Source organism: Megalobrama amblycephala, linkage group LG9 (genome assembly GCF_018812025.1).
Source record: "Megalobrama amblycephala isolate DHTTF-2021 linkage group LG9, ASM1881202v1, whole genome shotgun sequence".
In the NCBI taxonomy this organism is placed as follows: Eukaryota; Metazoa; Chordata; class Actinopteri; order Cypriniformes; family Xenocyprididae; genus Megalobrama; species Megalobrama amblycephala.
Window position 1 is genome coordinate 20,097,140 of NC_063052.1, and position 21,215 is coordinate 20,118,354.

General features: G+C 36.0%; 1 protein-coding gene across 10 annotated transcripts in view; it reads left to right on the forward strand.

The window, feature by feature from the left end:
* ptprua (protein tyrosine phosphatase receptor type Ua) overlaps positions 1–21,215 on the forward strand; it is a 322,168-nt gene that overhangs the window by 157,972 nt on the left and 142,981 nt on the right. For all 10 annotated transcript variants that reach the window (XM_048202043.1, XM_048202042.1, XM_048202034.1 and 7 more), the window contains exon 4: positions 10,480–10,561. In XM_048202043.1, the coding sequence (XP_048058000.1) occupies positions 10,480–10,561 (82 nt within the window). The remainder of the gene's footprint in view (positions 1–10,479; positions 10,562–21,215) is intronic.

Consider the following 21,215-nt stretch of genomic DNA (forward strand, 5'->3'; position numbering starts at 1 on the left):
TTCGTCGTTCGGAGGTCGCATTTGAATGCTGAATACTTCATCAAGGATGTCATATTTAAGAAAAGTAACCGTAATAAAATTGACTGATATTCATTGTGATGGGCGTGCTCTTGCTCTTGCTGTAGGTGATGTGTGTGTGTGTGTGCACGCTTATCAGGGAGAAGTGTCTATACAAGGAATTCCGCTTTCTTTTGACATCATACAGGACTCACTTGAAAAGAACCCTCTGAAACCTGTAGCCTACTGAAAATGGAAGTAGTCATTTGGCACAAAAATACTCCATCATACGTCCAACTCGTGTTTTGAAACTTTGGCCATGTTTAGCATGAGAATCCAACTCTTCAACAGTGTAAATAAGTCAGAATGCATGAAATAATTTTGTTATGTTTGCTATATTTGCTTGTTCTGAATGATTTTGTTAGCATGATCTACGGCTAACGTGGCTAAAGCTACACACTGTTGGAGAGACTCAATAAGAATGAAGATCCGTTTATGAATTATACAGACTACACATGTTTTTGGGTTAAAAATGAAAATAACGAAATGGCTCTGGACATTGTGGAAACAATGGTAACTTTAGTCACATTTAACAGTACATTAGCAATGTGCTAACTAAACACATTCAGAAAGACAATTTGCAAACATCACAAAATAAATATAAATGAAATTGGATCAGTTTGTATCGATTCATCTTTGAGAATCAATTTCTGTGCAAATCCTGTGTTTTACTGATGATCGTGTGAACCATTCTAGTGTTAATGACTTACACATACTGCTATATGAATTTATCTAGCCACATTCCCTCCATAAATAAAATGACACCACTGTGTCCTTAGTGGCTCAGATGCCAGGAGTTTATGGAGACTCCTGTTATGTTTGCTAGCCATTAACAGATCACTGATAATGTTTACATAGCTGAGTCATATCAGCAGCTCAGGGAAGGGTGTTCTTGAGTGCTGCTGTCCTGCAGAGTTTTGCTCTGACACAACTCACCTTCCTTCACGTAGCTTTAGTAATCCTGAAGACATTCAAGTGTGTTTGATCAGGGTTGTAGCTAAACGGCGGGACAGCTGCTGCTGCACTCCAGGACCAATGTTACTTGTTGCTTGCGAAAACAATGGCGGTGCCGTGGAGCGGGCGGTAATATTATAATAAGATCCCCTTCCTATGTCACAAGTGGAGCAGAATCAGAACGGCTCGATTTGTCTCATGCTTGCAGAGAAAGGCTTACCAAAACAAAGTTACTGGGTTGTCCTTTTTCACATTTTCTGTGCTGGTAGATGCACCAGAGACCTGATTATAGCACTTAAACATGGGAAAAGTCAGATTTTCATGATATGACCCCTTTAAGGCACATTTATTTCAAGCTGAAATCTCACACACACATTCTGGGGACACCAGAGACTTAAATTACATCTTGTAAAAATGGGCATAATAGGTGCCCTTTAAGATTCATCAGTGGAAAGAATGAAAAAGAGGAATGAGGAGGAAGAAGAAGCAAGAGAAACAAATAAAGGGGCAAAACATTCTACTTTCTGTCAGGACTTTAGTATCTGAAATGAAAATTTAATTTAAAAAAAATGAAGAAATGAATAAAAAGTGCTGTAAATCAGTTTTGAGAGTCAATGATATCAGATTGTGTATGTATTTTTATTGTACTTAACCTGTAACTAGGCTACATGAAACAAGAGGGCAACACACAGCTTCTTAAATTTGCAGTCCACAATGTCACATTTACCTTGTAACTTCATAGAACAAGAGGGTAACAAGCACCACCTACGGTATATATGAAGATGGTATATATGAAGATGGTATATATGAAGACTATATATGAAGACTTCAGATGCAAAAGCCTCTAAGTACCATCTGAACTTTTCTTCTAAAATGAGCATTTTTATCAAGCTCATATGTTTAGGTTCAGTAATTTCACTTTAATGGCAATTAATACGTCCTTTTCATTGCCATTAAAGTGAAATAACTGAACATAAACATATGAGCTTGATAAAAATGCTCATTTTAGAAGAAAATTTCAGATGGCACTTAGAGGCTTTTGCATCTGAAGTCTTCATATATATATATATATATATATATATATATATATATATATATATATATATATATATATATATATATATATAGGTGATAGTTTTAGTTTTAGTTTTACTTGCCTTGAAACATGGTAGCCCAAACTTAATCAGTACACTTTTGCTATCAAAACATTAGTGTATAAATGTACTGATATGTACCCCATAATTTTAAAAAAGTCTTTATGTGTTGGTACACTATTATTACAAAAAGCTATGCAGTGCATGTTCTCTCTAAATTGCTCCCAAAAGATTGATGCCTATCATAATAGTAGAATAAGATCTAAAATACTTGCAGTATAAACAATTTGTTAATTTTCCTGGTTGTTAACCCTTTATTTCCCAAAATTGTTCCCTTATACCTACACATATGTACTTTATAGTTAATTACCGAAAGTTACACTGTACATTCATTTTAATTACGCAGTACTTTCTGAGCTGTAATCTAAAGCGTTACCCAAATTGCTTTGCTACTGAATCGCTACATTATATTTTTTTAGCAATAAGAGGGTAACATCACTGTTTTTGAAGTAATTAAACTCTCATATTCATTATTAGTAGAGAGAACAGATACAGACAATATACACGTCTCTCTCTCTCTCTCTCTCTCTCTCTCTCTCTCTCTCTCTCTCTCTCTCTCTCTCTCTCAGTAATTAATTGGAACTTTAATTAGAAAAGATTGATTGTATTAAGACTAAAAGGTGATGGGTCGTTTGGAATAAAAGGTAAAATTTGGTTTGAGTTTAACAAAAAAAAGGTTTATTTGTTATTGTGCTATGAAGATATAGTATATATAGAAAATTATTTTTAATATATATTGGAATTTTAAATGGTTGTATAAGGGGAGGGTAAATAACAAGCTTTTGCTTCATCCCGCTCCTTTTCGGACACATCTAATAATTGATGATTATTTGTAGATATTGTTTTGTTTTTTATGTGGTAACACAATTATTATATTTTCATATTTTATATTAAAATCGTTTAATGCACAGCTAACCATGGATTATCCCTTACAAACAGTTCTGTTAAATTGTAATATTAAAATTCGTAATTATTATAAGTGTTTTTGCATGGAATTGTGATATGAAAAATTCTGTTGACTTACACCAGCTATAGAACTAAACAAACAACACATGCGCATCATATGACGAGGGGGTGTTTTTGGCTTGGACAAATATAAATTAATGAGAACAACAGAAGGAAAGACAAAGAAGAGAACAACAGAGAATAGAATATATAAAAAAATAAAGAAACAGTTGTGAATATTCAGTGGGTTTGCAATCTGGCTGTTGCAAGCTGTTGTAATAAGCTTAGGAATGACTTTGACTCTTGTCCAAACACTTGCCCAGTAGATGATCATTTATCTTCTTTCCTCTTAACTCCTTTTACATGACTGTCCCATCCCTGTCCCATTCCCACCGGTCTTTTCTTGGCTCTCACTTGTCTTCATCATTCTATCTTCCATCATTTTAAGTGCCAAGTGCAACCATGTTTCTAGCTGATTAGTAGAGTTTAATTGTTTATTTGGTACCTCATTTGTATTGCATTATGTTCCTGTGTCTTGAGAGCACAGCTGCACAGATAAATCAAATCAAATGTTCATTCAAATCATGGTTTCCCATATACGCCTAATATAAGCTCAACAACTGTGCCTTGGATGGAGTCCGCTGTGGGGCACAGTCTTTCTGCCTGCACACATACCGCATACAGTATGTTTGTTAGTGTGTCCCTTTCAAAAGCTTCCTGTTCATGATCCAGCTCAATGAGCCAAGAAACTTGACACATTTTTAACATGCTTTGCTAATTGATGCAGCCAATCATTAAGACAGATTGAACCCTCATCCCCTTCAAATTTGAGTCAGTAATACACAAACAGTATGTTTTAATTTGATTGGTAACAGATAGGCAAATAACATCCCTCCAAATATTAACCACTCTGAAGTGAATCTTTCTTGAGAGGTTTTTTTTTTCTTCTTTTTTTTTTTTCGGTTTGGGTTTGACAGGGTTTAGCGCGTGGGGTCCAATTCATGTTAAGATGCATGAGTGCTCTTGGAGATTCTCCAGGGGTTTGTGCTAGACGTGAAACGCATTGTCAACATTCCTTGGTTTTCCAAGGCTTTTGTAAGATATGAAAAAGACTTTTTCTGTTATTTGTGTTTCCGCTCCTGAGCTTGCCCTGATAAAATGGATCCGTACGTGGTATGCAACAGCATCCCACTGGTGTAAATGAGACGCTTCCGCTTGTATGCCAACAAGCAATTGTTTCCTGCCTGCAGTATTTTGATCTCTATCATGTTGATGCTCAAGACATTTGGTGGGTTGAATATGGGAAATAATAGCAATGAGATAAATAGTTGACAGTTACTATGAGCTGCAGATTTAAAAATCCACCTTCCTCTTTCTGATGTGTATTGTGCTGCTGCCAGTGCTGTTGGTGCTGGAGATGACAAGCAGCCTTTATCAAATATTAACAATGCTACCAGCCCTTCTGTTTCTTCTAATGTTTTGTGCAAGCATTTTACAGACATACTGTACTAAATCAGGGACATGCACAATGGCCCAAGCCACTATCTTTCTCCTTCTAAGCTGAGGTGACCAAAAGATTAATATATATATATATATATATATATATATATATATAAGTTAATATTAAGTGAATTACATTTTAGACACAATTTTAAACAGTTTTTTCAATAATTCCAAACAAATCCACAACAAACCTGTTGTACGTTTTCAAGCAACACACATCGGCGTTTCATTACTGAATGAATCAGCTGCTTAGAAGGAATCAGTTGAATAAATGATTCTGACTCACTCATTAAGTGATTTGCCGCCACCTACTGGTGGTTTTATTTTTATATATTTAAAATTATCATTTTATTTTTCCAACATATTGTATTAAAAAAAAAAAAAAAAAAAAAAAAAAAAAATTCAGCAATATTTATGCAGTTGTATTTGTAGTGATTCAGATGCAACTTCTGTGCCACCTCTGCAGTGCAAAGATGAATTTTGTTAAGGATTTCATTTGTTTGGTAACAGCTCTATATAATGTCTTATTATTCTAATTGATTTATTTATTAAATATAAGACATTTCTGGCAGTAAGACATTCATTGGCTGTAAATGTGGATCTTTTAGATTAATTTGAGAAATGCTGGTCTGGTCTTGGTCTTAACTTGGTCTCACCCTGCCTTGGTCTTTGTCTCAACCCCTCAAAGTCTTGGTCTCGTCTTGGTCTCAACACACTCTGGTCTTGGTTTAGGTACTCTTGACTGCAATGCTATGTGTTGATTAACCCAATAGGCACAAGATTGAGCACAATAATAATTGTTAAGGTGTTTTTAAGTTTTTAAGGTGGTTATGCCTTTTTGGGGGGGTAGTTTTAACTTCTTACTGCAAAATTAAGAAATTAATATTTAGACTTTTGCATATTATAACCTGGAACCTGCATGTGAAAATAATTACAGTTAGATCCAAAAGATAGTTTTAGCAACATAGCACAGATGCTACAGAACATACAGTGGGTACGGAAAGTATTCAGACCCCCTTAAATTTTTCACTCTTTGTTATATTGCAGCCATTTGCTAAAATCATTTAAGTTATTTTTTTTTCCCCTCATTAATGTACACACAGCACCCCATATTGACAGAAAAACACAGAATTATTGCCATTTTTGCAGATTTATTAAAAAAGAAAAACTGAAATATCACATGGTCCTAAGTATTCAGACCCTTTGCTCAGTATTTAGTAGAAGCACCCTTTTGATCTAATACAGCCATGACTCTTTTTGGGAAAGATGCAACAAGTTTTTTACACCTGGATTTGGGGATCCTCTGCCATTCCTCCTTGCATATCCTCTCCAGTTCTGTCAGGTTGGATGGTAAATGTTGGTGGACAGCCATTTTTAGGTCTCTCCAGAGATGCTCAATTGGGTTTAAGTCAGGGCTCTGGCTGAGCCATTCAAGAACAGTCATGGAGTTGTTGTGAAGCCACTCCTTCGTTATTTTAGCTGTGTACTTAGGGTCATTGTCTTGTTGGAAGGTAAACCTTCGGCCCAGTCTGAGTCCTGAGGTTCACTCTGGAGAAGGTTTTCATCCAGGATATCCCTGTACTTGGCCGCATTCATCTTTCCCTCGATTGCAACCAGTCGTCCTGTCCCTGCAGCTGAAAAACACCCCCACAGCATGATGCTGCCACCACCATGCTTCAATGTTGGGACTGTATTGGACAGGTGATGAGCAGTGTGGGTTTTCTCCACACATACCGCTTAGAATTAAGGCCAAAAAGTTCTATCTTGGTCTCATCAGACCAGAGAATCTTACTTCTCACCATCTGAGTCCTTCAGGTATTTTTTTAGCAAACACCATGCAGGCTTTCATGTGTCTTGCACTGAGGAGAGGCTTCCGTCGGGCCACTCTGCCATAAAGCCCCGACTGGTGGAGGGCTGCAGTGATGGTTGACTTTCTACAACTTTCTCCCATCTCCCGACTGCATCTCTGGAGCTCAGCCACAATGATCTTTGGGTTCTTCTTTACCTCTCTCACCAAGGCTCTTCTCCCCCAATAGTTCAGTTTGGCCGGACGGCCAGCTCTAGGAAGGGTTCTGGTCGTCCCAAACGTCTTCCATTTAAGGATTATAGAGGCCACTGTGCTCTTAGGAACCTTAAGTGCAGCAGAAATTTTTTTGTAACCTTGGCCAGATCTGTGCCTTGCCACAATTCTGTCTCTGAGCTCTTCAGGCAGTTCCTTTGACCTCATGATTCTCATTTGCTCTGACATGCACTGTGAGCTGTAAGGTCTTAGACAGGTGTGTGGCTTTCCTAATCAAGTCCAATCAGTATAATCAAACACAGCTGGACTCAAATGAAGGTGTAGAACCATCTCAAGGATGATCAGATATTTCAGTTTTTCTTTTTTAATAAATCTGCAAAAATGACAACAATTCTGTGTTTTTCTGTCAATATGGGGTGCTGTGTGTACATTAATGAGGAAAAAAAAAAAGAACTTAAATGATTTTAGCAAATGGCTGCAATATAACAAAGAGTGAAAAATTTAAGGGGGTCTGAATACTCTCCGTACCCACTGTACATCTTAATTGAAATGCTTTTGTCAATTAAAATAAAATTAAATATTATTGTGTGAGAGATTTTTATTATTATTATTATTATTTTAACATAACTTCTTGAACTGAAACCAATATCCTGTGCACTAAAAATGTCTCAATGTAGATTTTGGTGAGCTTAATAGGTACGTTTACCCTATTTGTTTTGTAAGAAAGTTATTTGAGAAAAAAATACAAAAATAATTGTCACGACAGTTTGATAGATAGGTTTCACAGAATCATTAAATGATGTTTTATTACCAAAGTTCAGGAGGAGCATGTTCAGATAATCTAACCAATCAGCATGAGAGGAGGCATATATATTGAGCTGACTCACCTTGGTTCCAGCATCTCTCCTCCACCCCAACTCCCCACTCTTGATTTTTTCTATCCCAACCAAGTATGGGGGGAGTAAACGTCATTTTGGTGCAGTGTGTCCCATAGAGTTCCATTGTAAGAGAAATTTTGATTGTAAAACAATTAATTAAACAGTTCATTTAATTAATTTAGCCTCTAGTTGGGTCTTTATTTTTTCTGTTGGCCATTTTTTTGCTTTCTATCTATCACTCTCCCTCCACAAATGACTCAGTTTGACTCTCCTCCGCTCTGTAAATCAGTGACTTTATGTGTCAAATCTTAAGAGGGTTTAGGTGTAAAGAGGACTGATCAATACAGACCTGAATCAGCAGCTAATCTGCTCAGTGTCTTGCACAGAATCAATCAATCAATCAATCAATCAATCAATTTCCTCTAAAGAAATGTGACTGGCGCTTACATGTACAGTACCTCATTGCCACAGTCTGAGTGGTTTCCGGGCTGTGAGCAATTCTTATGGTCTGATGTTTAATACTTAAAGGGGTTATGGGTTTGTTCAAAACTCCACATATGAGCAATAGTAATAAACCTGCTTGCTTAAGCAAACATCACTAAATATGTTTCTGGAGATAAGGACAGTTTTCACAGAAACCCTGGTGCACTGTCAGGCCCCTTTGCTAGCTGCAGCTCAGCTTTGATTGGCTGGCTGTTAGCGGCGCCAGCTCATTTGTTGTTTGATTCAGAGCGGTAGGACATCTATCAGCTATCTGTGCCTGTACAACAATAAAACAGCCGGGGAGGCAGTCTTCCCTTTGTTAGCAGAATGGCTAAAGGTTGTGTAAACGGATGAGTGATGTGGGGTACTTGCAGTGTAATTGGCCACTAGAGAGCAAGATCTGTATTCTCAGCAGAGCACAAGTCTTGAGTCAAATTCATCGGTAGGTCAAAACAGGGAGATTGTTGTGCTGAATCATGATGCCTTTAGCTCAGCGAACTCTGGCATAACGTTTTACATGAGCAAACGCTACCTTGTGGGTAGGCAGAATTGCATGTAAGTGATCAATTTTGTATTTGAGTTAGCCAAGATTGTATTGTTTATTGAGAGTGCAAAGAATAATGAATCTGTTTGAAACATAAGAGGCAGCGTTAGAAATACCTTTGGGAGCAGACACAGTTCAATCACTCACTCAAGAACACATGCAGGCCTGTTCACACCAAGTGTATAATGAAAAAAAGCAAAACAAATTAAAAGGAAAAAGCACTTTGCTCATTCACATGCTTCAATGCAAGATATTATAGAGATAGTGTGATATGGGAACATCTGGTATAATAACAATCACAGGGATGTTCTATTAGTAATTATAGTACAGCTGTTGTGCTCATAAGATGCTAAAACAGATCTGTGTTTATCTAGAATACCAGTCCCACTACCTATTAGCTCATGTTATTGATCAGGTTTTTTTAAAGCAATGTACATGAATGAATGAATGAATGAATGAATGAGACAAATTTAAATTAAATTTAAATTAACCCCTTAACTGTCACCCCCATTTTTGAGAATAGACATGAAATGCACTATACAAATTTAAATGATTATAGAATGCTTTGTTTTAAAGAAGACACTCAGCAGATTATTGCTTTAATATCAAAGTATGAAAAATTTAAAGAAGAAGTTTAAATTTACTGTAAATCAAATATATTGTACTAAACATTTTTTTTTATTTTTATGCAAAATTTTTATTTTATCAAATATATTTTACTCTAAAATTGCTATCAAATAAAAGCCATATGTCTAACCAAGTTGTGTTCCAAATTTGAAGTTGATATCACAAAAATTTAAGTTCCTATGAAATTTTGTTTAGGTGCTGTACCAAAAATAGCCACTGGGTGTCACCAACATTCTGTTGATTTTCTGTTACAAACCTATAAATTTATGTCCAAATATCACTTCTATCACAAAGACACCAAATATGGAACCAAGAGACTTAGAACTTTCCGACGATGTGTGTTTTGTCAAAATTAGAAAAGGATTTCACTATAAAGTAGCTAAAAAAAAAACAATTGTAGTATGAAACATGACCCAACCCACTAGGGGAGGAGCTCGGTAAAATAAATTAAAGTACCGTTTCCATGGTAACGCAACATCTGATTTCAAAACGGTTTTGATAGGCTGAATCTTGAGTTCGTAAGCTTTCAAATGATAACTGATGATGATTACTAAAATATGTGATATGAAAAAAAAGGCAATAAATAAAAAAAGCGCCAAGCATCCCACCAGTGGGTCAGTGACAGTATAGTATGATATAAACTTAAAATATGATTTTTTTTTTTTTTTCAGTAACTATGTTTACAAAATTACCAAAGCATTTTTAATTTTTATGTATCTATAATAATAATAATAATAATAATAATAATAATAATGATAATAATAATAATAAAAAAAAAACATATCTGTGATTAAATGTTACCATAGTGCAACTTTGAGGAAAAAGTTACAATGTTTTTTGTTTTTTTTTTTGTAATTCAAATATGTAAACGTGAGCTCAGTGAAATTTAGACAAATTTCTTCAGACAAAAAAAAGGTCCATTGTCAATAGTGTAGGGATTTTTGCAGCTTTCTGTTCTGTCAGCGATTGCAAACATGAGTGAAAACTGCATGGGGAACTTGTCCACCTCATATAGATTCCTATTGAAATGCCTGGATTTCACCAGTGAAATTTTGCTGAGCAGCGATAAATGTGACCCCACATAAACTGAGAATCATGTTGATGCTAGTTCAAATCCTGCATGGAGCAGCACAAGTAGGACCAGTTATGTTGGTGCCGTGACCCGGATCAAAAGCTCCCTGGCTTCAAGAGGTTTCCCTGTTAGAGTGGCTCATAGCAGGCTGATTTGGACCGGTTACAAATTCATAAACCTCACATCATGTCTTTGACATTGTTCTCTTTTTTCATCTCACTTTTTCATATCTTTCCTTGCAGATCGTTTTTGAAGCCACAGTCTCATCCGAGCAGAAGGGTTACATCGGCCTGGACGACATAGTGCTGTTAAACTACCCCTGCTGTAAGTTATGCCCTGCTACACACAGAAATACACTCTCACTGACCTTTTCCAGCCTAGAGGGGGGCGTATGACCAGGTCGGCCCACCCGGAATGAGGAACAAAGGTGGCCAATTCCTCTCATCAGAGTCTCGGGGTACTTGCTTTTGATCTGAATAGCCATCATAAAAGACAATTATCCACTGACACTTTGCCTTCCATTTCTCTTGTTCTTGCTCACGTCCACTTCCTGCGGCTGACCTTTTGTGCAGATATCACTCCATCTTTCTGTCCCAGCGGTCGTCGTCTTAGATTTATTTATTTTCTGTGGGAAGAAGAAAGAAAAAGGTCTTCTCTCTTTGGCTTTTGTGCCCTGTGTGCCGCTACTTAATCTGTTGCTTCGCTCAGGTGTGAATAAGAGTGAATCTCCTGTGTCCATCTCTGTGCTGTTATTTTTCTCTCTTCTCTCTTCTCACTGTTCCTGTGTCCTCACTCACCTGCTGACCTACACTCCATTAGCTCTGCTGGAAGTTTGTGTTAGTGGACACCGCATAATTCTGCTCCAGTAGTTTGGACTTGGGCGCTCCAAGCCACGGCCCACTGTGAGTCTCGCTACCTGCTGACTTCTGGGAAATGCAGTGCAGTCATGCTGACAGGAATGCTGGAGAAAGGAGATGCGGATGGGGATCGTGCTGTTGAATTGTGAGACTCAGTTTGTGGGCTGCTTTAATTTGATGGAGTCGACTGTAGGCCTCCTGCATTTCAATTTTGCACCCCACAGCAAGAACGTAATTGCAAATGCTCCAGAAACAGGCACACGAAGACTTTTAGCCAAAGCCCAATGTTGAGCTTTTACATATATTTAAAGAGTTCATTTTTTTCTGCATGAGTGCGGAGACACTCTTATGAGAAGGAGACAACTTAACAAAACTTTGATCATTAGTGGCAAAACCCTGCTTTTACTATTACTTATACACAGGGTTAATGATTTGAACAAGCTCTCTCCACACCACTTGGGCGCGTAACAATCCTACAAATCATCTTTTGAGATTAAATCTATTACATTTTCTGGTTACATTTTCTGGGCTGCTCACAAAATCACTGTGAGCTAAGTTGATCGTTGAGAACATTGTTGGCAATGATCTTCGCGATCAACTTGGGCTCGCAATGCTTTTGGGAAATACATGGACAGTTTAAAGCTCTCTGTTCAAAATGCTGTTTTAGGCTGATAAAAGCTTTATTATTGCGTTTGAAAAAGAAAAATAGAGGCTCTGAAATGTGCAAGAACCTTATAATTGAATTTCTTGCTGTACAATTTCTTCCCTATACATTTGAAAAGCTTTCCTAGAATCTCTAATTGCGCTAAAATCATTGCTGTCTGCCCAGACTTAAATAATGTAGACAGGGCTCTAAGTGACACTTTCTTTTAAATTGTAATAATATTTCTCAATATTACTGTTTTCACTGTATTTTTTTTATTTTGATGTGGTGATGCATTATTAAAATGATTGCCAAAGTATCCCAGGGGTGAAATCAAATCAATGAACTCTGAGGTTTAGCTAGTAACACTTTATGGATGGAAAAATATCAATTTACTGATAACAGATGGCCATGCTATCAGCATTTTTATTTATTTATTTATTTATTTTTAATTTGCATTAATATATAAAAACACTCAATTATATCTACTTTTGCAATTTTCTGGATTCTACTGTTGTGGTGTATAGTACAGTAACAGTGAACTTTAGAGACAGGAAGATGATGCTCTGTTTGGCAAATTTACACATTGCTGATGGAGACCAACTGTAAACATGGCAAAAACTGCTGACAGTCAAAATAAATTGCTAACCGATCACTCTATATTCCCTGACATGACATTATTTTGCTTGCTATGTGTGCTTGCAAGAAGTGTTCATGTTTTCATGTCAACTTATTATATATACTGCAGTTATTATTATGCAGTAATTAATCTATTTTCTTTACTATAAAACAATCATTAACACTTTATTTTATAGTGCCCTTATTACATAGTTACTGTAGAAATAACAGTACATTATGCATAATTACAAGCAACTTGCTCTAAACCAAAACCTATTCCTAACCCTACCTTAAAGTAAGGACATGTGGTTAATTGATATTACTCAGTACATAAATGTATAACTACACTGTAACAAGGACATCTTAAAATAGTGTAACCTAATTTTAAATGCAACTAATTATATACTATAGTAATACAAGTAAATTATGCATAATTACAATCAACTAACCCTAAACTAAAGCCTAACCCTAAACTTAATCGTATAGTAGGTACGTGTAGTTAATTAATATTACTCAGTACTTATTTGTGTAATTACACTATAACAACATCACCCTAAAAAAAAGTGTAACCTAAACCAAATTATTATCCCTATAAATTTGCAATAATATAAGCAAACATCACATTTGTGTGGCACGCATTTCAAATCAATCACTAATGAAGTTCGATTATTTGAAGATAGTTACCTATGAAGACAGCACAGCAGCTCACTAAGTTTTGAAACACCATAACTAGCTAGTTCCGACAATAGTAGCGTATGTAATTTTTTTCTGCAATCTTCAGCTAACTGTGCATTACAAGTATAATCCTCATTAATGGTAATGGATGATAATATAGAGTGTTTCTGAGAAATTAAAAGCTATCGAGACATACTGTCTGATCAAGACAGACCGGCTCGCCTAAGAACCGCTGTTTCTCTCTGAAAAATTCACCCAGAGGCCATTACCGCAAAAACCTCACCTCAAGCAACAAGCATTTGTCGTCTTGAATGGCAATGGAAGAACCAGTCCTGGGGTCAGGATGAAAGACTGTCACCATGGAGACAGGTTTCCCAAAAGCACCAGATCACTGTGGTCCTTTGCAGATGCAGCCGCCCAACAGATATATGTTCACCAGAGGTGTAAAGTATTTGAGTAAATGTAATTAGTTACTGTACTTAAGTATCTTTTTGGTTACTTCGTAGTTGTACTGAGTATCAAAGATATTGGCAACTGCAGTTTTGAGCAAGTAAATGCACTTTTTACATTTGTGATGAGTAATGCAATTATAAATTATATTTTTCATGGCAGCTAACTTTTTCTGCAGCAGTTTATATATAAAGAAGTGACATCACCATCTAAGTGCATTGAAGGTACTATATCTTGTACGTTTTGCCTTTACTCCCCCAAAACTTGTCAACAAGGCTAATTTACGTGAATGTGAGTGCATTAGCAGGTAGTTGCTGATCGCAGGTCTTTGATTTATTAGATGAGGAATTGATTGCAGCTGGTGATGAGGCTCAAACCAGCATGTACACTTTGACTATTTAATTTTACTTAACATTGTTTTATTTATTCGCTATATTGACAAGACCATTTTGATGGATATTGGTTTACTTATGGCAACTTGAGCTTAACTGAGACTTGAGAGTTTGTAGACGTGTAAAAGGTTGTGTCGACCTTGATTTATTGCAATATTGAGGTGTTCAGTTTTATTTTGATTTTAGAAAATAAACTTGATTTCTCATCTTACAAACCAATTTTTTCTTATTTTCACTGGCAGTCTCTCAGGACTAGTGCATTTCTAAGCCTACATTTAGCACGAGTAAAATACTTGAGTAAAAGTATCTGATTTTAACAGTACTTAAGTCGTATTGGAATTGGTTACTTGTAACTTCTAGTGGAGTCATTTTCAATGCAAAGTATCTGTACTTTTACTCAAGTATGGTTTTTAGGTACTCTTTACACCTCTGCTGTTCACACATTTTCACAGAGGCTGCGTGACAACCAGACTTCCCAATCTTAGGCATTCACACTTCCCCTTTCCAACTCTTGACATTTCTGTGTTTGCTTCTGTTTTCCACATGTGTTCTCACCAACAAAATCTGTCAAATCCTTGAATTTTGCTTTGTTAGACCTGGGATACAGTAGACGATTTTCAACTCTTAATCAATTTTAAAACTGTGGGAGATCACAGACATAAGGGCAGTTAAAACTTTTTTTACATTATAATCCTCCAAACGCACACACAAGATGATTTGCCCAGACCGCAAGACCACACACCTGCCGATTGTAATAATTTCACAGTGGCAAGTCAAAAGACACAAGATCTCACAGAAACTCATGTAATCAAACATGATGAAAATCGTCCGACTTTGCGGCAGTTTGGGCCCTTACCTTTACCTTGTCGGCCCTGTTGTGATAGTTTTTGCACGTTTAGCGATTTTACAGATATTTAATCAATTTATGGGTGAAATTTGAATATAATAAATCATAAAGCTTTATGATTAATTATGATACATATGTCGACCCAAGAGGGAATTAGATACATAGATATGAATCAATTACAACGAATCATAATTAATTACATATATGGTCAGTTCTAGTTTAATAGTTGTTTTAGAGAAACTACCCCAGTTTGTCCAGCAAACTGTTAAGTTTTCCACAGACTATTATAAAAGGGAATGTTATCCTCTGACCACGAGAATAAATTCCTATTATAGCATCAAAGCGTAAAGCAATTCTGCTAGATCAAAAACGCTAAAGTGACCTGGGTTTTATGAATTGAGCAAAAGAACAAAAAGCATGGGTATAATGTATTTAATATGTAAAAATAATAATACAAAGGTTATACGGCTAAATAAACAAAAAAAGAGAGGTGATCAAAGAATGGCAAATTACAACCAACAGTTAAACCTTTGAGAGCCAGCAAGGAAACTCAGTATATAAAATCTTAAAGAAGTTAATACTTGCATATCGGTTCGTTGTTGTGGTTTAGAGTTTCAGAACGCTCAGTTTGGTAATTGGTCCTTCTTCAGGAGGTTGTTCTTCGGCGGGTTTTTCAAACTAGGTTTAAACTGAAGAGTAATATAACCGGAAAATAAAGAAGAGAGTCCGTCTCCTAGGTAATGGAGAGTGTCAAAAGCTTGACGGCAACAAAGAGACGCGTGTCATGGTGTTTTAAAGACAACAGACCAGAACGCCTTCTTGATAACGTCCGCCAATAATAGCGTTGCAATTTTGGTGGGTTCAGCTTTCCTTTGTCTTGTGGCTCAATTTGCATAATTTATGAGGTATCAAATCGGAGTATGCTTTCTTTATAGTACCATTAAAAATAGAACAATGCATTTTACAGAACTGTGACATGCATTGGTGAATAAGGCGGACCAAGAGCTTCACAAAAAGTCCAAACTTGACAGGTGACCAACAGCATTTAAGGAAGATACACTTTATACTCTAATACTATCGCTTAACATGAAAATGAACTCACTACAGTCATTTCTAAACTTCTACACTAAGAATACATAAATGCAACTTGAACTACAATGGCGGATACATTCATATTTGTGGGTACAATCATATTTGTGCATACAATCTGGATGCGTGTCTGTGTGCGTGTATTTTCTATTTTATTGCTGTTTTGGAATGCGGGCCTGGCTCGTAGTAACCCGATCCGAGGTGGCCGCATCCTCTTTGAAGTCGCGAAGGGAATGTTCAGGAATCTATCGAAATAGTCATAAAAAGGGTCTCGTGATTCATTAGTGTCCGCCAGGCCGGAGCCAATGTGAGATTTACAAACCAAAGTTCCCTGAATTGAGGCTTAAATACAGATTATGGCGGGACCTGCTCATCTTTGAAGCTGTGCAGACCCTACATGACACATTGTAAAGACACTCGTATTGTTGCCATAGTTGTACAAATCGATCTTCTTTCCCAACATCTGGTTGGTGAAGCTTGCTCGCTCTCATTGGCTATTTAGGATCACTCCGAATCATAATTGTATGCTGTAAAATAATTGTAATGACACCACAAAATTGGGGATTTTTTGGACAAAAAGTCAGTTGCGACAAGCCTTGAATCGGGCCACACCACCCAGTCATTGGGGGGTGCAAATCAGGCTAAAAATTGGGCTTAAAGCGTGTGGCCATCTGTTAGTGATGGCCGATTTCGAAACACTGCTTCATGAAGCTCCGAGGCTTCATGAATCTTTTGTTTCGAATCAGTGATTCGGAGCGTGTATCAAACTGCTAAAGTCACGTGATTTTAGTAAACGAGACTTTGTTACGTCATCACTGTTTCGAAACAGTTCGAAATTTCAATGGTTCACCGATAGAGGGCGATGATAAAGTGAGCCCATGAATCATGCAGATTCCCTGAGAACTATTGAACAAGTGTCTAGGGCTTTACCTGATCTCCGATCAGTTTTATACATTTGTAGATGTTTTAATTATACATTAGAATAATTAAAATTAATAATGGTAGTTATTAATCTCTTATTGGCCTGTTTAGCTTGAGCCATGGAACAAAGAAACAAGCCTTTAAAATTGATAAAAGAACACATATTATACAGACACTCTATATTTAATCTTATTAGATGATTAGTTAATTCTATTTGATTGATTTTACTTTCAATAAAACGTTTGCAATACATTTGTTAAAGTGTATTTTTAATGCATGTTTGGCCTGAGTTGTTGCATTTCCACTGTTCTGACCACTAGGGGTCACCATGGAGACGGGTGTCAGATTGTTTCGAAGCCTCGAATCATTACGGCACATTTGCTTCAACTGTTTCAGTGTTTCACGAAGCCTCGATCTGCCCATCACTACCATCTGTAACAAATTTCGAGTGAGATCCCAAGTGCAGTTTTATTTACAATAATCCAGAAACTTGACTAAGCATGACTTGACAACATAACACTCACCAACAGCAGGTTACATAGAACAAAGCTAGACCCAAGAACAATGAAACATGAGGGCTATTTATACAGAGAGACTAATGAGCAGACAAGGGACACCTGTGCACAATCAATTTAATGAACCAATCAGAGAACATGACACATGACCAGACTAAACCAATTAGAACATGACACAAGACTAGGGAAGCATAAAACATGGGAAGAACAAAATAACAGACATAAAAAACTAAGCATGAACAAAAACCCAAAACAAACGTGACACCAGCATTTATAGCATGACTTGAAGGAACTTTAGAATGGACTGGCTTATTCTTGTTTTCCATAAGCCTTTGTTAATATTTATTATTATATGTAAATAACAAATATAGTAATATATTACTTCCAAATCTATTATTAATATTAAATTACTTGCTATTAAATCAAATACCATTTTGTTGACATGTAAGGATAAAAGTAAAGACAAAGTATTAAAAAAGAGAAATTGCATTACAGAGAAGTTCACTGTAGACCCCCATGACTTTGTGCAAATGTCAGCAGGTCTTATACAAATACAAGAAATTGGCAAAATTTGCTGACTGTTGACATTATTTTCTGATTTATGTAAGAGGTATCCAAAATCCTTCCTGTAAAAACCTTCATCGCTAATATGTCAACTAAATGAAAAAAATAAAATAAATAAATAAATAATTGAACTTGGCTTAATCCAATCTTCAGATTTATGTTCTGAAAATCTATGCAAATTAGTGAATATTTAATTAGATTAGAGTGCACCATTTGTATATTTGAACATAACGTTTCAGAAAACCTGTAATGATAAAAAACAAAAACAACAACTGATGTACTCTGATAACTGGGGAAGTATGGTGATGTATAATAGTGTGTGTGTATATATGTTTTCTCCATTGATGATTGTTATTTTTGTTGTATATTTTGTTTTGTTTATCTTTGTTGTATATTTTGTTGTATAAAACTGTTGTAACTGGTTTTTGTTGTTGCTGGGTTTTTTTTTTTTTAAACACATGGAACCAACACGAATACAAAGCTATATTTCTACGAATCTGGCAAACAGAAATACAAAGAGAAGGAATATGGATTATGGGAGGATTCCATTAAGCAGTTTTAGATTCACTGATCAGTGGCCAGATTTAGGATGTCTGTAAACTATGGAGACATTGTGACAAAAACAGGCCATTGTGTTTACCCAGAATCCTGTGCTCTTGCCAAAGGCAGTGCTGTGAGGTTTTTGCTCAGATACCACACGGTTCCAGAAGTAGAGCGAAATTATGCCTCTGGAGTCACAACCAGAGCAGACAGGCTTGTCTGTCCTACATTTTCCTTGTTTGCTTTACGGATATTTTCTAAATCGACTAGACGGAGGGTTGTCCGAATGTCTGAACAACTAATCAGCCTCAAGGAAAAGTTCAGGTTCATGTTAACAAGACACCAGTTGTTTCTTCGAAGATCTTTTACATAGGAGGTGTTCTTATATTCAAAAACAGAAGGACTGAGGTCAAATACAATGTAAAAAAATGTCTTGAGCCATGATTTTAAAAGTTTTGCCTTGATCATGTCAAGAGATGATGGAAACAACAGTAAGAATGGTCAACATTGTCATTAAATTTTTTTTTATGATAACACTGCTTTGATAGCTGTCAGAGACTTTATGTTTAGTGATGACATTTAGTGATGTAACTTCTCAGAGAGGGTGTTATCATGCTATCAGTCTGCCAGTTACTGTTAACTTTCTCTACAGTTTTCTTCAGAAAAAGCATTTCTATCCATTACGGAAAAAACAAAAATATGTTACAAATATGTTTCAGTTTGATTGAAATGGTCTTTTTTTTTTTAAATTTTTTAAGTAATTTATATTTTGGCCTTTTTTATATACAGTCAAACCAAAAATTATTCAGACATTAGATATAATTTTTTACTAGTTGGTGCAGGACACTATAGTTAATTTATGTAAGTGAGGATAGCAAAATAAAGTAAACTGTGACATATTATACCCAAAAATTCTTCATACAGTGGACTACCAGTAAAATTGATAAAAATTTGGGACCAAAAATTATTCAGACACTTTGACCTGACCATGTTTTGCTTAAAGGTGCAATATGTAATATTTTTGCAGTAAAATATCCAAAAACCACTAGGCCAGTGTTATATATTTTGTTCACTTGAGTACTTACAATATCCCAAATGTTTACAACTATTTGTAAGTCATGAGAAAATTGCAATTTTAACCAGGCTCCGGGACGTGTGAGGAGTCGCCTGTCAATTGCGTCATACCCGCGTTAACGTATCTGCCTCGGTTTCCGGTATTATTTTGTAGAAACCATGGACCAAACCAAAGACGCTTTAAAATATTACACATTTTAATAGACAAGGGAACAACTGTTTTGATAAATTTATAGACAGAAAACGAATTGTTGTTATATAGCTCAACACAAGTCAATTTTCTTGATTTTTTTTTTTTTTTTTTTGAGTGCCATGCTTTACCATGCCTCAGAGAAAAACACTATTTTGTCAAGTAGCTAACATAACATAATCAGATGCAGCTTTATTTGTATTAACAGTAATACATAATTTTCTCCATGATACAATACGTTTTAAAATTAATTGCATGCCATTTATCAACATAAGCAATCCAGTATTTAATATGATATTTTAAAATCGATCTATCGTACTGCAGTGTGCAACAAGTGTCTCACAGCAGCCGCCAAGCGAACGCACAGAGAAACCTTATAACATCATTTTCAACATGCTCAAATGTATCTAATATGATAAACAGAGCTTCGTTACCTCATACTCATGACCGAAAAAGCAGAAGCTGCGCCGGCGACTGTGTCATAATAAAAGATATGCTGCTCATGAGGCGTGTGTTGCGCAATCGTTCAAGCGGCCTCGTTGAGCTCCCACAACACTCGGTCCTGCTCTGCTTCACACTACAGTAACGTTAATAATTGCTTCCATGAACATGGTTTCTTCCCAACTCCAATCCCTATTCTTTTGCACCGTCAGTTGAGATGGAGACCACATGTCCCAAGATTCCGCTCTAAAACTTGGCATCATCAAGCTACGCCTTTGTTTTGAATAGGCTTCTAGCGACCTCTAGCGGACAAAATTATTACATATTGTACCTTTAAGTGTTATCTAACATAATTAAGATTGTTTGTTTTTTTTCTGACACAGTTTAACTCTGAGATCTTGTCATATTTTATTACCATTTTTTTTTAATAAACTGTAATAATGAATGAAATGTTCAAGGTGTCTGAATAAATTTTGGTTTGACTGTACCTTTATTGGATAGGATAGTACTTATTTGCTTCTCTCATTTAAAAAACCAACCAACTGAACAACCCCATGCAACTAAAACAGCTTTATCACAACACCGTGTGACTAGAATCATATGATATTTTATTCTGTGGTGGGCACTTTGAACATTATTGTAAGTGTCCTCTCAATTTTTCCAAAATATTATCTACAATAATAAAACATTTTGTTGGGTACATTGTTATGGTTTGCAATATTTTTTTGTGATTTCAGTTCAAATTGGACCATCAGACCCATCGATAGTCAGCACATTGTTTACATAATGGCACTTTTTTGCTATATTGGAGCTTGAAGTTCTGTTTGTCAGCAGCGCACAAGCACTCACAAGTAGAGGAACAAAGATTTACTCTCCTCTGAAAATTGCTGCCATCATGTATGTTTGTCACTAGACTTAATACTCATCCTTAAAATCAATGTTATTTTACTCTTATATTCAATAACAGGGAATGTTTCAGTGCAACCAATACACTCACATGGTATTACAACAACAAAAATGGCAGTTAAACGACCAACATCTTAATTCAAATTATAAGTTACCTATTAAACAGTCAATAAAACATCATACAGCTCTGGCCTCAGCTCACTCAGGCAGAACAAACTGAGATTTCATTGTATCCATTTACATCTGGCTTTTTTAA